General features: G+C 40.1%; 1 protein-coding gene across 7 annotated transcripts in view; it reads right to left on the bottom strand.

Moving 5' to 3' along the window:
* MYZAP (myocardial zonula adherens protein) overlaps positions 1 to 17,484 on the bottom strand; it is a 59,634-nt gene that overhangs the window by 37,002 nt on the left and 5,148 nt on the right. For 2 of the 7 annotated variants that reach the window (XM_068204103.1, XM_068204110.1), the window contains exons 2-4: positions 16,813 to 17,042; positions 15,078 to 15,189; positions 7,592 to 7,681 (exon numbers count right to left, since the gene is read on the bottom strand). In XM_068204103.1, the coding sequence (XP_068060204.1) occupies positions 7,592 to 7,681; positions 15,078 to 15,189; positions 16,813 to 16,835 (225 nt within the window). In that variant the 5' untranslated portion in view covers positions 16,836 to 17,042. Of the gene's footprint in view, positions 1 to 7,591; positions 7,682 to 12,659; positions 12,726 to 12,856; positions 13,016 to 13,372; positions 13,519 to 15,077; positions 15,190 to 16,812; positions 17,043 to 17,484 lie in introns of those variants that run through there. The other 5 variants (XM_068204104.1, XM_068204108.1, XM_068204109.1 and 2 more) reach the window with 5 other exon arrangements.

Below are 17,484 nucleotides of genomic sequence, written 5' to 3'. Positions count from 1 at the left end.
ATCTTATATCCATCTGCAGCTGCATCCTATAGATCTCCAATCCTTACCACGACGGTGAAGAGAGGACACCATCTGCAGCCTAAAGAAGCAACACCCTCAGTGTTTAGGAGCCAAACCAACACAACTATGCTGGCAATATAAGAATAAATACTTCTATAGGTAGGGGGAAAATTAACAGGAAAATGTAGTTGTATTAAGAAAAATTGACAGAGACAGATATTTGTTTTATATTGTGTCCTTCCCACACGCCACTGACTGATTTTCCTCAACACTGCAAATCCTACACGCTCTGCTTTATCACATCATTAATAGTTTAAGAATGTTGCTGAAGCTCTGGGTGTGTGTGTGCAGGGCTGGGAGGGGAACAATCACAGAGCAGACACCCGATAAAGAACATTTCAGGCACAGAACAACAAAGCTGTAAGCCTTCATTTGAAAAGAAAGCTTTAAAACCACTTAATGAAGAAAACATTGGGCAACCAGCCCTACCTATACATGATGTAATTTTGCACTTTGAAAACATTATATGCAAAGCTTAATATCCTCAAAATGAGATGTTTCATAATTATGTATTATTGGGGGTTTTGTTTTGCTGTTTGGATGTGCACAAACAGAAGCCCTACACCTCATAATTAGAAATAGAGAAATACAGAAACCAGATGGGGACATGACTCAAAATTATTTTGTGTTTGTTTGCTCTCAGGGTTGTACAGTTTCTTTCATAGCTCATTGCAGCTCCTCCCCTGCATCTGGAAAAAGAGATTACACAGAAGTTTCCATCTTCCTGATAACAGAATGAATAATCACTTTGATTGTTTAGAGGTTTCCAAGGCACCAGACATTGAATTCATAAATCCATACCCTTTGCCCATGATCATTCATTTTTAATGAGGTGAACAACTGAATACCAGCAATACCAAGGTCCTTTGTGCCTCTGAAACATTAGTAGAATTGTCTAAAGTGCTGTTTGCAGAGCTCTGGCATAAAAATTCTGACCAAGTTCCTTATTTTTAGAATATTATGAACACATTCCTAAGGAATGCTTTGAAGGATGCCCCCTCTCCCAGCCCCCTACCCCCCAAGAAAGACCTACAAATTCAGACCAATGGGTTTGCAGCTGAAGAATCACCCATGGCACTTACATATGTATTTCAGAGATGAACAGACACTTAAATTTACATTATAATGGACAGTACATGCAGGATTAGCTACGCACAAAGGCAGACTGGTTACACATCTCTTGCAACAATGCTAAACTTGCCTGTTATCTGTATGTGCACAAGCCTCCTAAGATGCCTTTGTTACTTCTCTTTCAAAAGATTAAAGGACTCTCCATCATCTGTTGACTGTTCCAGTTCTATGTGCTACTTAAAATACAGGATATTGTTTTTACTCTCTCCTTATTTTTCCTTCCTATCACAATCCCCAGACAAGTGCCTGTTAAAATTTCAGTTCTTGCTTGTTTTAAAGATGTGTGAGCCAACAGCTACACAAGTAACTGTGCTCATATTTCCTTAACCTTTTTCATTGCTGTTCTGTTCCAGCCATGCTTATCTTCTACTCACACTTTTCTGTTTACTAACACTGAATTTCTTCTCAGTGACCACTAGTTTCAGGTCCGTATAAACAGCCAAAAAAGGGCTCACCTGATGCAGTCTCCTCTTAGGAGAAAGGTTGAGATGGTTGCCTTGTTTGTTGACTGCTTTTTCAATACAGTTTTGCCTCTAAACGAGGCCTTGCTGAGTAGCTCAGCTCTCAAATATCTCCACAGAACTGCAGCAGTAAGCATACACTGAGTATACTTCTGCCAGTTTGCCTCCTCTCAAGCTACTTTATCTACCTTTGTCTATTATTCTCCCTTCACTGTTTTTTCCATTTCTGCCTTGTACTCTGTTCTTCCTCTGATACATCCTCTCTCCCATGCTTCCTCTTTCACAAATCCTGGATTTTCCACATGCTCAAGAACTACGTAACAGTATTTTAAAGTCAAATACTTCCCATTATTTTCCTCTGTATCCCATACATACCCACTCTCAGAACTCAGATATTTTTTCCAGGCAGGTCCTCAATGGTCTTATCTGCAGTGAGGCATCTCAGTGAAGATAACAGTGTAAGAAAATACATGCAAGAATTTAGGAGCAAGTAAATACTGTAAAGCTAACCAGAATAGTGCTATAAAATGGAAGGGTTCATTAGATTAATCAACCATTGCTGTTTAAGGTCAAAATATGAGCCAAATCCTTTCTAATGTGAGCTAATGATCTGGAAAGGCAGACTTAGCTTAACCAGTTTGTGAATATTTCTTTGCACCTATAGTCAGTTCTATGACAGCCCAAGGTGACAGCAAGGACACATGGTGTGGATGCTGACATGTCCTGGATCACCCTGCAGGAACATGTCCTGTCTGTGTTGTAGCAGCAGACAGCTGCCCTTGGTGTCATCACACAGAATGCACCGAAGAAACACAGACTGTCTCTACCTAACTAATAAATATTTAAACAAGAAGCCTACACCCCAAGGTTGCAAAAGTCTTGATAATTACCATGCATCCTGTTTATGTCTCTGTCCAAGGAGGCAGCAGAAGTAGCATGAAAGAGGTGAAGACATTACAAAACTAAACCCTAAATTTAAATTTTTAGCTGTTTTTTATATGGCCTGTGGTTTAATTTGCATTACATAAATAACACTGAAGGATGATCTGCTTCCTAATCTACCAGTTTTTATAAATGAAAGTCAGATAGGCTCATATAGTATACTTCTCCCTGCCCCAAAATTGAAAGCAAAAAGACAGAAGCCATCTTTTTTGATAACAAAGGACATCTAATATAATGCTTAACAGAAGTCTGTGTTACATATCCCTGTGGCCTTAAAATTTTCCTGACTCATGATCTTCTGTTTACCTACACCATCAAAAAACTTTAAATAATAATTATCTCAGTCAAGCGAGGCTTTATCTTTCCCTTAACAGCCACATTCCAGGCGTTTCTAAATGATCCAGTTATCTTTTACCTGTTCACTACTTACACAAGGAACAAGAATATTCATGCTGCTACTGAGGTTACATATTTTCCGTTCAGTAAAATGACACATTTATAACATTGAGCTCCCCAAGAAAAGTTACTGTACTCTGACAAAAGGCAGCTCTGTTTTTATGTCTTTTCACATTCCTCTACAAGCCTGTAAAAATCATGTTACGTTTAGGAATGTTTTACATTAAACTAGTATTACAATAGGGAAAACATGCCACAACAGATGTGAGTGTTCTTAAATTCATGAAGAATGCAAGAAGCATCGCTGAACACATTCCAACTTTGAAGCTCCTTGGATGTTGAATTTAGGTGTCCATCTCAAAAGAGAAGTGCCAGACATTATGCAAAGTGATATCTAACCCATGAAATCTGTACACAGAATGCCACTGTTTACACATTGGGAAACTAAGATACAACAAATACAGCAGTAACCTCAGAAGTCAGTGGAATTCTTTCTGTATTTTTTATGTAGTGCTGGTTTTAACACAGGTGTTGCTTAATTAGGCTGAGTCAAAAATCAAGCGACCAGTGCTGGAGAGGCTGAGAAACAGTAACATCACCTGTAGCAGATGAACCACATTTTTTCAGGCACAAGATCTGCTCTGCTGACAGGAGTGGGCTGGCAGCAGCAGAGAAAATAGCACTGTCCTAGATTCCATGTGCACCACAGCCCCATATTCACTGCACTCATATTCTTGAACCAGGCCTGACAAAAGTTTCTGCTTGATTCTCACCATGCTGTACAGAAGCAAATTCCCCTTCTGGCTTCTTTACAGACTACTTTTTTTGCTGGGAAAAAAATGTTTGCTATGTTCCTCCATTCTTGCTTAGGAAGTAAAAAGAATTTCACTTCTTAGTTTGATGTTTAAAAAAACAAGAAAATTAAAGTGTTTGAGGCTATATGCAGACAAAGTATTAACCTGAGTTTAAGACTAAACACTGCTCAAACTTGGCTGAAAGCCACAGACAGTAAAGTGACACAAATTTCTAGAGTGCTATCTCATTTTCATTCTCTTGTCCAAGTATCCAAATGAAAAAGAAACGTCTGTCTATACATATCTTCACATTCTGCCCTCAAAAGCTTAGCTGCAGCTTCCAATGACACTTCCAAATTTACCCATGACAGAGAAGAAAACGACTGATGGATAAAAACAAGCCCAATCCCGAACAGGGACAATACAATTGTCTGCTAGCCGTTTATTATGCAAGACAAGAGAGGCTTCAGGATATGCAGATTTTGCATACAATCTGCCAAGCACAATATTCCTTTGTAATTCATGGTGAAGTAAACAGCCTCACACTACTGTCACCCATTGTCTATCATGGACAGAAATAATGGAACAGAATCATAATAGTTTGTGATTCTCTCTACCTAAATTCCTATCAATTCAAACAACCCAACCAACCAGCCTCTACCTGTGGGTTAAGTTCTCATATGCTTCTTTCAGGGTCTCATATCCTAAATATGAGTATAAAAAATCCAACCTGACACAAACTCACTTCCCCTTCAGTTTTTGAGATCAGTCTCTAACTCTGTACCATCTGCCAGCCTTTCACAAAAGGCAGAGAGAGGCCACCCTAGTACAGTATTGCCTGCAGCAATTTTCTTGCAACAAAACCACCCAGATCCGTAGTTTAATTTTTAATCTCTTATGTTAGTTCATTTTTATACAATGGATGCATAGCAGTAAAAAAGTTAATCTAGAAACTTACTGCACTGATACAGATTGAATGAAATACAGTATAAACTTCCTGCCAAGTTTGGACTCCAATGAAAAAGGCTAAGGCAAGAATTACCAGCATAACTGATAAAGATTCACTTCTGGTCTGACATCAAGCAGCAAAACAAGTTATTGGGAGGATCAGCACTAGCAAGAACTGCTGTGCAGTTCATAAACTGATTCTGAACTGAAACACCTCTTAATGGTACTGAGACTGAGAGATGCAGAAAAGTAGCACAGCGAGCCATCACTGTGTCACATTAGGGCAGCTCAAAATCACCTCCTTCTAATGAAAGATTTGAAAGAAGAGATTACAACCAAATGTCACGCCATGGTGTATTTATAGTTTTCTGGCATTCCCTCCAACACTGCAAGGTCTTTTTTCTCCTCCCTCAGCAGCAGAAGCAGAAACTTGTCCTGCCCAAACAGGAGAGCACCTGCAGCCAGGCTCTGACCGCCTGACTTGGCTGAGCACTCCAGCAAAAACTGTGCAATCCCACAGATTATCCCTGCAGTTCATTTCTGTAAGTCACATTAATGTATTGTAAATACCAAAAGCATTTTCATGTTCCCATTTTCTTAGGAGTCAGCAATTAAAGTCAGCACAGAACTCTAGATTCCAACAAGGGATCCGATGTTAAATTCGATTCTTGCTGAAGCTGGATTTTTTTGACCTTAAATTGTAAAGTGCAAGGTAGAAAACAGAGCAGTTCCCTAATTTCTATCATCCCTACTTCCAAAAAGGGGCACAGTTCTCATAGGACTGTGTAAGGATTACCTAACAATTGTAAAACTTGTTCTCAGAGTGCTTTAAGCAATTTCATTAACACGAAGTCAGCTGAACATGGGTGATCAGCAGACACCTGATTACTGGTTTTAGGAGATTTTTTAAAATTAAACTGTGCAGTAAAAGCATCACAGCATGACTAATCATGAGGCATGTGTGCACTGGAAGTTACTGTATAACTAATTCAAATACATAAACAAAGACAATAAAAATCTACAGGTAACACATTGCTCTCTGACTTTAGGGACATGAGGAAAAACCAGTTCATGAGCAGTGATTTTTTCTGTAGCTGCTTCCATACACCATGGCTACACTATCTGTGGGGTATTTTTCTTTATCATAGAGAAATTATAAAACACAAGTAGTAGGAACAATTCCTCTGTGTTTTTTAATTGCTATGAAATTGGCTGAGTAGATCTCATCTAGCTCTGAAGCCTGACTTCAAGTCTTTCAATTGTCTAAGAGTAGTGAACTTTTGAAACTACTCAGAATATACAATACTTAAATTGCATATGGTTTTTTCTTGTCTCAGCTCATAAGGACCCATCTCTTAAACATCACTGTTTTGCACATCGAATCAAATAACGTACTTATTATCTTCATATCTCTCCTTAACACTCTCTGATTTAAGCCCACTTGCCTTCACTTGTATTATGGGGGAAATAACAGCTCATTAACTACAAGGTCCCACAGAGAAAAACATTGGTCACATAAGAAAGTCACTACAAATTTTCCAGCCCTAATCCTTAAAAATGCTTTCTCATTATCACATTACTCAGAACCATGAAGTGTGTAAGGTATGAGTAAACATCTATCCTCCTCAAAAGCAAACTTGGATTCCTCTGAGGGCAATGGGCCCATAAGCTTAGGCCAGTCTGAGGGTTGCTGCAATCAGATACAAGCTGACAAGAGACTGACAGAGAAGCTACTCTAAGTGCTACAACTAAACACCTCTGTACAAAATGGCTTATTACTACTTAAAGGTGGCCCAAATTTAGTTTGCATTAAGGTCTATTTAAACTATTCTGTAAGTAACATTTCTAGATCCTGAAGAACCAATTACTCTGCTAGACCAGTGTATGAAAACCGAGTGTATTGAAGATTCCAGGACAAAAAGCAACTGATAAGGAATCCTTATCTTGAGAATTTTACTTTGCATTTATTTTTATTGCTTAGAATACTTTTTGCAGTAATTTTAGCTATTTTTGCCTTTAAGTATCTCTCAGAAATTATTTCTAGTAAACCCTATTGTTGTTTTTCTTTCTCTTGTCATACTTCCTATTGTCAGACATTGAGTCTGGCAATCTTCATCAACTTGTTTAATTTTGGTTTATCAAAGTATAAATGTGATGAAGTTGTGGAGCCCATCCAGCTTCCCTTTTTAGTCTTTGTAATTAAGACTAATTAAACATCATCTCTTGCAGTGAACAGCTTTTATAGAACACCAAAGCAGATTGTAAATGTATTTCTGTGTGCACACTACTCACTTCTGCAAAACAAATGGCCTTCTGAACCCTTCTAAGCACATGACCTTCAAAATCCCTTTCACTTCAGAACAATCTCGAATTCTTTAATTTCTTATTTGTACATCACACTTTACCAAAATTAGCTGGCACACACTAAGATCAAGGTCCCCAGCACACCAACTACATTAATGCTCAAATCTTGCACATGAAATCTGAGCCTACATGAAATATAAAATGCTCTTTTAGGATCAAGAGGTTCCTCATCAAGATCCTATTTAATACAGGACCGTGTTCCTAGTAGCAGTTTCCTGTTCTTTGATACATGAATATGAAATAATCAAGTTTTAAAGGCACCTCAGTCTCAAATCACCAATAATCTCTGTTGTTCCTCTACCGCTGTTCTGTTTTGCATGCAGTTTTGCCATCCCTAACTCCAAGGCTTAGGCTCAAAGCTCACACCCAACTTGATGATCTTCCACACGCTCTTAAATTAGCTTTGGGCTGCCAAAACAACGAATATCAACATCTATGGAGGGCAATGTTTACTTCTTATTTGTAGAGAATTTAACTTTGATTTTTAAAACTTACACTTTTCTTTCTCTCAGTTTCTTTTGGCCCCTGTTCAGGCTGTGACACTTCATCAGGTGGCACTGTTAAGCGTAGTCTACACACATTCATCTGAAAGAAGAACAAGATTTAGGTGTTACAAAAATTATTTTAACAATTTGCTTTACAGAATGAACTGTACTGAGATTCAACTTTGAACTTACTATCTTCTGTTTTCTACCACACAGCTGACAAAATATTATTTTTAAAGGTTAAAGGGGTTTTTAGCTGGCAAAAAATAATTCAAGGACATTCCCATAATTACATACCTGAAATAGCAAAAAATCCATTTCAATCAACACATTGTTCTTAGGTACTCATAAATGACACTGAGAGCTGAGACAACAGAACAATGAACATAATTTTCTACTTTCTGCATTTTGTTTGCTGATTTGGCATACTTTTATTCTTCAAAAGGGATTATTTAGAAACATAGAGAGTATTTTTATGTAAATGCTTCTTTTCTGCTCAGCATATAGCCTAGTATTTGATCCAAGGATACCTCAGGACTGCAACTCCACTAAATGGGAAACTAGGAAATAGGAGCATTCGTGAGATCTGATACACACAAATTGTTTGCAAAGTTTCAAAACACTTCAGAAAAAAAGACAGTTAAAGTTGAATCTATCTGATTTTAAAACAGCCATTCTCTCACCAGCAGGCATGGTACCTTTCTGTACCCAGCTGCAGTTTGCCTTGCTTTGGGCTGAGACATCTTTGGTTTAATGGTTTTTTCCAAGCAATACATTTCATACAAGATACTTGGTTAAAACTTTCGGTCTTAGTCCTATTCATGAGACATTTTTGTAGAAAACAACTCTAAGTCCTAAGCAGAGCATAGCAAATGATGAAATGAGAAATTTGGTTGTCCAAATTCAAAGCTGCACTATATCTTTCTGTAAAATCCCAGATGGCTGCTGGCAACAGAGAGCTCTTAAAGCTCTTCCTCAAAACCTCTTAAGTATCTCTTTTATGATTACTGTGGGCCAACATCACTGTTCTTCTACAGCCCAGCATCTCAGTGATCTGGATCTCTCCAGTTTCTCCTGACGTCATGCTGAATGTGTGTCTGTCTTTCACACCCACCTTCCACTACTCTTGTCCCAGCTTACAGCTCACATCTTGGTCATTACAGCACCCTCCTTTGCCTTGAAAATGGCAAAAAAGTTCTGCTCACTGCATTCAGAGCACTGCAGCAAAGCCACTCCAAATGTTACCATTTTACAATTCATTTGCTAAAGAATACGGAAACAATGAAATGCATTTTAAAATTATGAAACTTGGTACATTGGCTTTTGATACTGATTGGCTGCTATGTTTGTTCTAAGAACACCAGACTGTCTCCATATACTGCTGAAGCTGGTGGTACTTCCTATTTACAGATAAGTTATCCAGATAATAATAATAAATTCCTCATCTTTAGAACTCATTGATTCATAAGGTAATTAACTTCACCTTTCCTCGTCTATTTCCTCGTGCCCTTTCCTCCCATTAGCTTATTAAGGCTCTTTCCTCTTAAAACATTCCTGTTTACAACAAGAAGGGAAACACAGACTGGCATTCCTCCATGTAGGCAAACAAAGCCCAGAGCCATAAATAGGAAATAGAAGAGAATTTGCGCTGTGCAGGAAGTGATAGATGAGGCCACCTTTTTCTTACAGTGATTTCGAACAAAGGAAAGCTGGACAAAAAGGAATTAACATATTGCTAGGATAAAACATCAAAAATGCCTGAAATAACTAGAAATGGATAATGAATGGTAGCTCAAAGTTAGGAGAATGAGGTTGTGTATGATTCTCTGAAGCAAATAACTCGCCTATTAATCAGTACGAGGCTAATTATAGCAAACAGAGAATCACAGAGCAGTGATTGTAAATAAGTAATTATCCCTGTACCCACACAAGAGTGAGTGAACCACAACTGCCCTTCACATCACAGATGTCACAGGGCTACTACAAAGGAAATCACAGAAGTCCAGTACAGATAGCAGTCAAGTCATCACAACTGCACTAGAAATATAAATTAACAACAGTCATTTGTTGAGACTAAAACCACTGTACAACAAATGGTTGTCATCATTTAAGTTGGTTTTTTTTTTGCCCTTTTCACCTTGCCTTATCTATTACCCCCAAATCACTTACCCCACCCCAACCCAATTGGCAATCATAAGGTATTCCAGCCTTCAAATTGTGCCTAGCATGGCTTGTACAGCTGTGGCACAGTACCACCCAGTTCCTTTTGCTAGAGCAAACTTACACAGGCTCTACTCTGCCATTGTTTACAACAATGGGACTTCCTCAGCATCCCTGGGGAAACAGCAGCAAATGTATAAAGTAGCCACGCAGACCAGCTTCTCCCAAGCATCAGATGATGCATTCTACCTAAGGACAGCACTACAGACCCAACTGCTAAAATTCAGAAACACTACAGAGAGTGGAAAGGAAAAAAAAACAGGTACTGCTTCTTCCTCCAGCCCCCAGAACAGTTCTGAACACTGTACATGCACTGTTCTTGCTCTGCAGGGCTTCCTGAAGGAACAACACACTGCGCTGTTTGTCGGTGAGTTTACTTGACCAAATCAATGAGCAGGCTCACATGGAAATCACAGCAAGCCCTCCTCCCACAGCAAACACTGCTGTAATGATGCCTTAAAATGGAAATGAAATCCTAACAGGAAGAGCCTCGACTCAGTGCCAAACAGTGGCAGAATAATGTGCAACTGAGGATGAAAAAGTAATTTCCAGAAACAAACTGGGTAATGCAGAAAGAAAATGGGGAGGAAAATGAGAACTGCTCCAACAGGGAAAGAGCTGCAATTCAATTTCCTTCATCTGCTTACTGACAGTAAGAACAAGTGAGAGAAAACAAGGACAGACATGACTTCCACCTTCATGTCATTAACGTTGTAACTTTGTGAGCATAAGTTAAAAAAAAATACTGGGTAGAAGAAGAATGAGGTATCTTTCTAAGAATCCTACAAGACTTTTGTTTAATTTGCAGCATCTGCAGCTTTGGCAAGTCAACATTATAAACAATCTTAATTGTGCCAACATTTTATGCTCGCTTTTGGATTTTTGACACCAACAACCCATGAGTGGCATTTCCAAAGCTCATCTGACATCATTTGTGAAACAAAGACACAGACAGGAAAACAAGGACTGGACAGGTTCACCCCAACACAACACCAGACTGCAGAAGTTTCCTGACTGCAATGAAAAGTAACAGGTGAAAACACATTTTTTACCAAATTTCTAAGAGACTAGTGGGACAGAATAGAGGAGAGCTACTGCAATATAGCAGTTCAGAAAAAAAAACCAATCTAGTTTAGTTAAAAATGTTGAGAATCCATGGCCCAGATCCACAATCCACATGTATGTTAACCCTACTCAAATCACTAGGGTGCAACTTAAAACAAATACAGATGACAGATTCAGTTTAAGTAATGTTCTTCAGCCTCTTCTCCCCCCTTTCCAAAAAACAAAGCACTCAGAAAGGCATTAATCAGAATTAACTATGGGCTGAAATAATTACAGATTTTTTTCATTAAAATAATTGTTAAATTAATGAGGAATGCTGTTGTAGAGTAACCAGTTACTAATACAGCAACGCAAAAGTACAGGCTATTCTACTAGCAACCAGTCTCTAAGCATTTTACAGGACCCCCACAGAAAAATAATGTGGTTCAATATTGATCTAGTTTCAAACAAGCCCTGGAGTTCTACATCACCAGAATTTAACACCGTTGATACTGACAAAAGAAATGGGGATAACATGTTTGTAGAGTAACTACCTACTACCTTATCAGCTCAATGGCTAAAAATCCTTCCCTTTGCCTAAGGTCAAGTGTTGGCTTTAGACCATTGAAGGTCAAAGCAGAAAAACAGTGCATGTTTAATTTCAGTCCTAAAAAGCAAGGAAGAAAGTACTTTCTTTGGTCACTTATCTGTTGATTAGCCTGCTCCATTTATGAAATCTCTCCCGTGAGATTCCACACACAATTAAAGGGCACTTTCCTGTGACCACTGGCACACAGGAATGTGACACACATCTTCCTTTCATTCAGCAGTTATTCTAATTGTCCCTCTCCCCTCTTCTAATAACTCATGGTAAGGGAGCCACATTTCACTAAAAAAAGGGACAACAGCTTCCCAATGGGTTACAGTCAGAAATTAAATTCTTACCAGTGTTCTCAAAAGAATGTATCAAATGCAGTTCATCATTCCCAAGAAATCTATCAAGGGGATTAAAATAAGAAGCTTATCACCTGAACAGAAGTTCCCTTACTGTAACTTCTTTAAGAAACACTAGAACAGGGAAACTCAAATAGAACACAGAAGACATATAGGGAACATAACTATTTTCAAGTCACCATAATTTTTTCTATGCATGAGCAATTTAATTCTTTATGAAGACCAGGGATCTTTTTGTCAGGAAGACCACTCTGACCTTCTTGCTATCATGTAAAACCAGAGCAACACAACAATCTTTATTTTTTAGATTATGAACGCATATTTTTGAAGCATCAAAACAATAACTACATAATTCAAGAAACATCATGGTCACATGGATGTATTTTTAGTAAGGATAAGATTATCACTTTTTTTGATTTCTTTCTTCTCATGTGGAATCAACATTCACAATGATAGCAGTGAAGTTACAGAAGCAAGGAAAGGGCTATTTAAAGCCGAGTGTCTGTAGAGACAGTCCTATCATATCTGCCTGAGTTTTAAAACTTATTAGAAGCCAAACAAATTAAGAGATGGTTATTATTCAGTGCATTTATGAATTTTTTTTAAAAATCAGCAAATTACATATCTGCATTTGAGGAATTGATTAAACAGTTAAATTACTATTGCTGTCTAAAGCATTACAGTAAGCTTTCTCAGGATAGGATAGGCGAGTTCGCATTGTAAATATCCAGGCACATTTCAATGATACAAGGGAAGTCTTCAACACAAGTTCACCTTCCTCACAGGTTTACAGAACAGGCCAGGGTCTAGAACTACAGAAGCCTTGCAGGACTCCCCAAAAACTCTTCCTTTCCCCACACCTATAAACAATGCACAAAAAGATGCTCTCGCACACCCCAAGCTTCACTTGAAAACACTGAAAATAAGGAAGGGGAGCGGGGGGGAAGAGAAAGGCGCTCCGCAGGTAACTACACGAGTGGGGATGTCGAACCTCCGCTTCGCCCCGCGACCCCGCCCGCAGGACCTCCCCGCCGCCCCCCCGCGCTGCCCCGCGCACCTTCCGCCGGGAGCGGCCGCCGTCGCCGGGCGGCCTCCGGGGGGTGGTGGCGGTGACCGTGAGCCCCGAGCTGTAGCGCAGCATCCCCGCGGGCCGCCGGGCCGGCGCTCTCTGCGGCTCCTCGGGCCGGCGCCGCCGCTCCGCCCCCGCGCACTTGGCCGCGGGCGGCCGCAGGGGCCGGGCGGGGGCGGGCCGGGGCTGCGCGGGGCTCCGCTTCCCCCTCCGCCCCGCGGAACGCGCGGCCCCGCGCCGGCTCTCGGGCCACCGAAGTGCCCGATTCCTCCTGTGGCGTGACGCTGGGCAAAGTCGCTGTGGGACGCTGAGGTGGCAGTTCAGGGTGGCATTCCCTCTGCTCACGGGAATATTGAGTCTCGGGCTGCAGCCCGGGGAGAGGAGTTTCGAGGGGAGACCCAGAAAGGTCCATCTGTCACACAGCCACCTCCCGGCACTGCAAAACGGGGGTTAGGGCTCGCAGCAGCCACTGGCTGCCACTCAGTCCCGTTCTCCGGCACCCACCTCTGAGCACTGTAAGAGTGTTAGGTGGAAGCTGAACAGTGTCCTCCCCTTCTTCCCACAGCAATTCCTGAGCCACCCAGGTCTGTCAGGTCTGTCCGTGCTCCAGGAATGGGTACCAGGCTCATCAGAAAGCACGCAGATCCCAGCCAGCCTCGGGGCTGACAGGCACAAAGCCGGTTCAGCTCAGTGTATGAATGACAGCATCGGCCTCAGTGCCAAAGGTCCAACAAGGTGAGCGTGGTCTGCCCGAGCCGGCTGGCCCCGAGCCAGATTGCAGGTGCGGACTTCAGCATTTCAGATGCTCAGTTCTTCCGGATCTGGGCTGAGGGAACGCCATAACCCTATAGCACCCTACACGGCCTAGGCACACAGTCTTCAATCTACAGCTTTGGGCATCTGTCACAAGCACTACATTCCTCAGTAATCAAGGGAGTTATAAGCAAAGGAGATGCTTTTGTGTGAAAGAAATGACAGAACAAATAACTTAAACAGCATTTAAAAAAAAAATCTCCTGTCTCCATGTAACTAAATTAAGACCACAAGAAAACTGAGTTATGGCCATGTAATGTCCTTACCCGTTAAGATGTTAACGACCAGAGAGCTGACGAGAGGAAGTCTGCGTGGCAAAAATGGAAACTGCACTGAACCATGGGTGCCTCACCCTCTCTGTGTACAATACCTCCGTTCATTTCTGCCTCTTGGCTATATGTCCCCAGGGCAGGATATTGACATATCGACATGACAAGGATCTGAGCAAGAGAGAAAGAAATCATTGCCCAGCACAGAGGAATGAATGAAGGTTTTGCATTTAGTATTCAGCATCTTTTTTGTTGTTTTCCCAAATACTATTCTCTTCTCCTCCCAGGGAAGGTAATATAGCCCAAGGCAAATGAATTAGAGCATCCACTTGTATTTGGATTTCTCTCAAGGCAAGATTGAGTGTGACAAGATTCTTTTTGTGGCAAGGTGTCTTGTTCCTACAAACAATTGCATTTCCCTATGAATCACCCCACCTCACGTCCTGCTTGTAATGCTGCTTTTGTAGGTTTGCAGGTGGATAATAGGTTTGTCATCATCAAGAGGAACATGTTCCTTCACAAGTATGTTGTCTACCCGTGGGGTTATCCCTTAGCACATGTTCCTGGTCATTCTGGTGAGTCTGTTTAAATTCTGGTATGCAGACAGCTGGTGACCTCTGTGGTTTCAGCTGAGAAGGAGTTCACAGACCTGTGAGATTGCTCTGGTTAGTTCCAAGTTGTATCTTCTGGACTATATTTTCCTCTGGAACAAGGTGTGTATGTGGGGCTGCCCAGTCACTGCAAGGCACAAACACAACTGCTTTTCTAAGAACAGGCACAGAGACTAAACTTGTACTACACTATGGAAAAGGATCTCCCTTCCTATATAAGAGTATAGCCCAATAATCATTGACATAAGAGAGTAAGGCACAATAATCAGATCTCTGGGAAAATTGTCAAGGTCTGCATCAACTTTTATTGAGAATATTGAGAATATTGATAATTTTGATGGAAATCTTATAAGTGCAGATGAGGAAAAGACTTGTCCATGGATAATAGACAGAAAATAAAAACTTCTCCACAGTCTCCCTCTTTCTCCACAGTCTCCCTCTTTCACTCCCTGACACCTCAGGGAGAAGTCTCTGCTTTTTCAGCTTGTCCCTGTTTGCCAAGCCCCATGACCTTACCTCCTTGGGTCTGATAATCTGAAGTAGATTTGCCACAGTTTGCAGCTCTTTTTTCCTGCAAGAGTCATTGTACACTGCTGTGAGCACTTCATACCCTGCTTGGGACATGGCACTAGTTTACAGAAACAAGATGGAGGAATAGAAAGTAAATCACTACTTGGGAATTAGTTTGACTAAAATACACCTATTCTGCTGATTTTTACAGCTGGACAGACTCCCCAAAAGGTATACATAATCATACAGACTGCTCATAGAAAATATACAATATGGTGGCAGAACATAATCCAACCAGGATGCTGAGCTTTCAGTTCAAAACCTGCCAGTGCTTTCTGACTACAATGGTCCAAAGACACAGCAGGTTAATTACATGATTACACTACAGTATGAATATCTGAAGCAATAGTTATTGTGAAAAAGCCAATATCATTATATAGAAACAGCAAGAAATTTAAAGTGTAGGCACCTTCCTTGGTTTTTTGTAACTACCCTGTTTCCCATCACCAGCATTACTGAAATATTTTTCCCAGGTGACCCAAAGACCATTTTGCTGTAGGAAAAATGAAATGGGATAGCACAGAATCAACAGGCCTTTCTATGAAAAGCCCTTGATCACAAGATGGACATAGAGTATGCAGTACATGGAGGAAGAAGGTCTGCCCTCCTAGAACAGCAGGAGCGGGTAGTCTGGTTTTACTGTAACAAATTGCCTAAATGTAGACATGCTAAAAGGCTGATTTTTTTTTCCCATCAAAATCTCCTGTCCATCCTCAGGCTAACTGCTGACACAGTCCAGAGGAAAAAGAAAAGTTCCTGTAACATATTATCAAGTGGAATATTAATCCTACGAGATCTGGAAATAATTGCAGTCACAAATTGTACAAGAACTCACACCTGTGTCATTAAGTTTATAAAGTCCCATTCGTATTGCTACAAAAATGAGATTATAATTAACTTCTAATAGCCTTCACTTTCCAGGGGGATTAAGATCTATTCTGCCTTCATCATCTCTAAGGCATGAAACCATTATAGCAGAGATTATCAAATGGACAGATGCATGTAAAACATTTCAGAACCAGACTTAGTAAGAACTGGAGGCTTGATCAATGATGTTTCCTGAAAGCTGTTTCTTTTTTTCTGCCAGCTTTCACTGTTGTATTCTACAAACACATTTAGCTTAGCACCATGTAACTATCAGGCTCTCTTTTTTGAGTATTACAGCTCACGTGAAAACTTTAGCCTGCTAATGGTCATAAAACAGCCTGACACATATCAGAAACTAAGCCCCCAAATTCAGTTGCCATAGGTGTTCTTATATGCAATATACAAACTAAATAATACTGTGCAGTTTTTTTCTCTTGAGTAGTATTTTGTCTTTTACTGGCAAATACATCTTTGCTGCATTTGCAGCTACTGTTCCCCTTTTGATTTGATGTAACACATACAGCTACCTGAATGTTCAGCTTGGCTTAGCTACAAGCATCAAATCACTTCTCAGACCTGTCGATATAACTGATCTCACACTTGGTACATGGCTAATACAAGATTACTGCAAAAACTCGGAGCCTTTCCTGCTGATCTCACACACACAAATCTATAATTAGGAATTCCCAAATCAGGAGTTTGAAATGCAGAGTACACATTTTATTTGTGCAAAGCCCTCAGTATGTATTTTATGTAATTATGTAATTATTTCAGTTATGGTTGAATTGAATAAAAATTAAATTCCTGGAGTTACCTGCAATAATACCTTGCTTCCATCTTTACTGATAATATAGAGTCAGAGACTGCAATTTTAGAAAATGTTTCTTTTAATATCTTCTGCTTTTAATTGTTGTCCTGCTTTCTACTCAAAGTCCATCTTCCTGTTGAGTTCTCAAAATACTTTTTAACTATATAGCAACAAAGTAAAAAAAAATGCTAGATCGGTCAATAAGTAATACAATGCCACATGGACAGTAATTTCCCCTGGAACAGACAGAAAGGACAAAAGGGAATGGGTTAGACAGGAAAAGCAGTATCTGAGCATGACCACAGAGCAAGTCCATTGAAGCCGATCAGGTATTGACAATAGTAGCAGGATTCTGCAGTGTACCTTTATGCATCCATGTCAGTGCATTTCACACAGTTTGTACCCCGAGCAGTGGAAAAATGAAAATTGCACCTGGTAGATGTGATCTGTAGAGCCAGACTGTTAAGAGCAGTTTATAGAGAAGCAAAAATTACCACTATTAAGATTTTAAAGAAGGCTGGAAAGCCCTAGAAGGGCAGATTTTTCAATTAAAATGTATTTTTACCTTTATTTGGGAGGGCTTTTTGTAATTGTACACTTCTACAGTCATGACTTTTGATTTATTAAATAAAAAAAAGACTGGAAATTAAAATGAACTAAGAAATTTGAAATGCATTG

This window comes from Anomalospiza imberbis, chromosome 13 (assembly GCF_031753505.1).
Source record: "Anomalospiza imberbis isolate Cuckoo-Finch-1a 21T00152 chromosome 13, ASM3175350v1, whole genome shotgun sequence".
NCBI classification, from domain to species: domain Eukaryota; kingdom Metazoa; phylum Chordata; class Aves; order Passeriformes; family Viduidae; genus Anomalospiza; species Anomalospiza imberbis.
Note: the sequence above shows the minus strand (reverse complement) of the source record. Positions and strands in the feature narration are given on the sequence as shown.